This window comes from Cajanus cajan, chromosome 1 (assembly GCF_000230855.2).
Source record: "Cajanus cajan strain Asha chromosome 1, NIPB_CcT2T_4, whole genome shotgun sequence".
Lineage (NCBI taxonomy): Eukaryota > Viridiplantae > Streptophyta > Magnoliopsida > Fabales > Fabaceae > Cajanus > Cajanus cajan.
Genome location: NC_138517.1, coordinates 12009704 through 12013821, shown reverse-complemented (window position 1 = coordinate 12013821; position 4118 = coordinate 12009704). Strand labels below are relative to the sequence as shown.

At 39.2% G+C, this 4118-nt stretch overlaps 1 protein-coding gene across 1 annotated transcript; it reads right to left on the bottom strand.

The window, feature by feature from the left end:
- Positions 1 to 494: 494 nt before the first annotated feature.
- Positions 495 to 3769, bottom strand: LOC145958587 (uncharacterized). Its single transcript, XM_083076102.1, has 2 exons — positions 3738 to 3769; positions 495 to 2793 (listed from the first exon to the last, which is right to left on the bottom strand). Exons 1-2 carry the CDS (start codon positions 3767 to 3769, stop codon positions 495 to 497), a joined length of 2331 nt encoding a protein of 776 aa, XP_082932228.1.
- Positions 3770 to 4118: the final 349 nt, after the last annotated feature.

Genomic DNA, 4118 nt, shown 5'->3' with positions numbered 1-4118 from the left:
TTTCAACACCACAGCCAACTACACCAACACCATAAACACATCTAAAATAGCATCTTGCACATTAACACTAGACACTAAACTATAACACCAAAAACCATCAAGAATGATACTGTACTACAAGACTCAATATACTACACCCATGAAAATCAACATAAAACTCAAAACTCAAGACCCAAAAACTGCACCACCAGCAAAAGGGCATCAAAATAACTTCTTATATCCTAACACACAAAACCCAAACATAACCTAAACTAAATCAGCAATGTTACCACATTCCACAACATGCAAAACATCAAGCTATGAACAAAAACTGTTAACTACTCACTATTCAAGCTAAACCTAGAATCTAAAATAGAAATTAAAACAAGAACATGCTAATTTAATGTCTTTAGCTTGACAATCCTGTTTGTTCATGGCTCCTTCAAATGTGTGCTGGTAGTGAATCTCTCAATTTCACCACCCAAATAATGCTTGAGCCTCTCACCATTAACTAACTAAGTCCTTCTAGAAGCAGGATCTTCCAGTTCAATGGCTCCATAGGATTTGACAGATTTAATTGAGAAAGGACCTGACCACTTAGATTTGAGCTTCCCAAGGAAGAGTTTCAACCGGGAATTGAACAACAATACTTGCTGGCCAGGTTGGAAGTTCCTGTTCAGAATCTTCTTGTCATGGTACATCTTGGCTTTGTGCTTGTAAGACTTAGAGGACTCATAAGCTTTCAATCTCCTTTCTTCCCATTCATGCAATTGAAGCTTTCTTTTCTCCCCTACTGCCTTCAAATCATAATTTAAGGCCTTCAAAGCCCAAAATGCTTTATGTTCCAATCCCACTGGCAGATGACAAGCTTTACCAATGACCTTTTCCATATCTTCGTTAGAGATAGGCAAAGCCTTCTCTGGTGGCGATGAGCTCTTGAAATCATTTTGAGTTTCCAAGTAAGCATCATCTAATACATCAATTCTAAAGCAATCTTTGTTGCCTTTTGGAAACTTCGTTGTTTCAAATACATTGAAACTCACTTCCTCATCTTGGACCCTCACCTTCAGCTTTCCTTCATCCATGTCAATGATAACTCGAGCTGTCTTCATAAAGGGTCTGCCCAATATCAAAGGAACTTCTACATCCTCTTCCATATCCATGACTACGAAATCAACCGGAAACATGAACTTATCAACCTTCACGATCATATCTTCCACTATACCATGTGGAATCTTGATGGATCTGTCTGCCAACTGCAAGGTCATTCTTGTAGGTCTCACTTCCACTTCTCCTATCTTCTTCAGCATGGATAAAGGCATCAAGTTAATACTAGCTCCAAGGTCTAAGAGTGCCTTACCCACTGATAGATTACCGATTGATACAGGGAGAGTGAAACTGCCTGGATCTTTGGACTTCTGAGGTAGAGACTTCTGTATAATAGCACTGCATCCTGCCTCAAGCTCCACAGTCTCTTCTTTAAGAATTCTTCTCTTCTTAGTTAACAATTCCTTCATGAACCTAGCATAAGTGGGCATTTTCTCCATGGCTTCAGTGAAAGGAATATTAATCTGTAACTTCTTGATGATATCCAGAAATCTCAAGAATTGCCTTTCTTTTTCTTTCTTGGAAGGAGCATGAGGGTAAGGTAAGTTTTTTACAGGAACGGTAGAACTGACTTCCTTGCCCTTCTTTTTATTCTTCTCCTTCTCAACTCCATTTTTCTCTCTTATTTTCTCACTATCTACACTCTCACTCTTATTGTTTTCTCCCTCATTCTTCTCACTTTCTTCTTCAACCTCCTTCAATTCACTATTTTCTCCATTATTCTCAGCACCCTCATTGTTCTCACTCACCCTAATATCACTACCAACTACCTTCCCACTTCTTGTTGTTATGGCTTGGCAATACTCCTTGGGGTTGGTCTTGGTGTTGGCTGAAAATGGGCCTTTAGACATGTCAGCTAATTGTTTAGCTAGCTGACCCACCTGCACCTCCAAATTCTTGATGGAAGCTTCAGTGTTTTTCTGGTTTTTCATAGATACCTGCATGAACTGGTTCAGAGTCTCCTCCAATTTACTGGTTCTTTCATGCATAGAGGGATAAGCAGGCTGATGTTGTTGTTGTTGTTGTGGGGGCCTATTGGATGGCTCAGCTTCATTCTTCCATCCATATCCCTTATTGTTATTGTTTCTCCAACCTTGATTCCCCTGCATATAATTATTAGTATTATAATTATGGGAATTAAAATTACCTCCTTCCGGTTGGTTACCCACATAGTTGACCTCTTCTTCATTTGAAGTTTCAGAACAGTGACCATTGGGATGATCTCCCCCACAAAAATCACACTTTAAATAAGAATTTGATTGAGATGGGGAGGAAGCAATAGCATGAATTTGTTGTGGAATTTTGGCCATCTGCTTAGTCAATGCTTGAATCTGTTGAGACAGCAGCTTGTTCTGAGCAAGGATTGCATCATTTGTACTTAAATCAAGAACTCTTTTATGAGATTGATGCCTTCCATGCTCTGCTTGGTGATCAGAAGATGCCAAAGATTCTATAATTTGAGTAGCTTCTTCTAGGCTTACAGTCATCATGGTGCCACCAGCTGCTGCATCCAATAACATCTTCACCTCAGGCTTGATTCCATTCACAAAGAAGTTAAGTTGAGCTATATCCTCAAACCCGTGGTTAGGACATTTTCTGAGCAATGACTTAAATCTCTTCCAGGCTTCACAAAATGGTTCATCTGCACCTTGCCTGAAAGTTGTGATTTCTGATTTGGCCTTAATATACTTGGATGAAGGATAGAATCTATTCACAAACTTGTTTTCCACATCACCCCAGCTTGTCAAACTTTGATTCGGGTGAGATTGTAGTATTCAAATATCGTCCTCAGGGATTTGAGTGTCCAGTAATTCTTGCTCTAATGATTTAAATGAGAATGTTGTTATGATTTTAAATGAGTGAAGATAGGGTAGAACAACGCAATAAAATAAAAGTAGTAAAAACTATGGTTAAGAAACAAGGATTAGTTCAGAAGTACTTGCTAACTCGTAGATCTTCTTAAAATAAATGCGATTCTAATTCCATTATTTCCACGTTCATTAAGTAATCCAACAAGATTCCTCAAGATTGAATCCTAAAGTCATTAAGCTCAAAACATGATTCCTCTATGTTTTGAGTTTAACACTTCGCATTAAGAACAATGACTTGAACAATGTGACTAACCAAATCAAGTCTATTCCTAGAACAAGAAGTGATTAGGTGCAAGATTAAATTCGGGTTTTCGAAAACGTTTTCCAACTGGATTCAAAAACCAAAAATCATACAATGGGTGATCAAGCCGATATAAGCATTAAAAGAAGAATCAAGCACAAATAATGAGATCAAAATGCATATATTTAAGAAGAAGAGGGGTTAGTAGTTACATCCAACCAATCCTTAATGAGTTTAGCCACACATGGCCATTACAAGATCTAAGAAGTAAAAGAAGAGATTACAAAGTTGGAGATGAAAACAAGGGGTTGGGTTTCGTTCCCAAATGACCCAGCTACCCAAGTAGTAGTTCCTCCTCTGGTTCTCTCTTCAAGTCCTCCTTACTCTATTTTTCTCCTTAATTTTCGTCGTACCTGGTTTCTCCTCTTTTCCCCTTTTATATTGGCTTCAAAACAGGGCCAAAAAGTGACTTTTATTCCCACGGCTGCAGCTGTAGATCCACGACTATAGCTGTGGAGAGTCCTTCAGGGTGAAGAAACCTCTGGCGCTGCAGCTGTAGCTCCACAGCCATGGCTGTGGAAACTCCTTCATGATTAAGCAACTCCCTGAGCTGTAGCTGTGAAACCACAGCTATGGCTGTGAGTCTCTATGGCTTTTCCTTGATCTCCCAAGCCTCAACGCTCAAGCTTTGGACCTGCAGCTTTAGCTTCAAGTCTTTGGAACCAAAAATGAGCATTCCAGATTTCCACAGCTATAGCTGCAGAACCACAGCTATAGCTACAAGTTTCTGGTCTTCAAAATTTCTCCCCAGATTTTCACAGCTATAGCTCCAGAACCACAACTATGGCTATGGAAATCTGTCTTCTCAATTTTCCTACAAAAAATGGAGAGAAAACATTAGGCTTTAGCTACTACTCTAC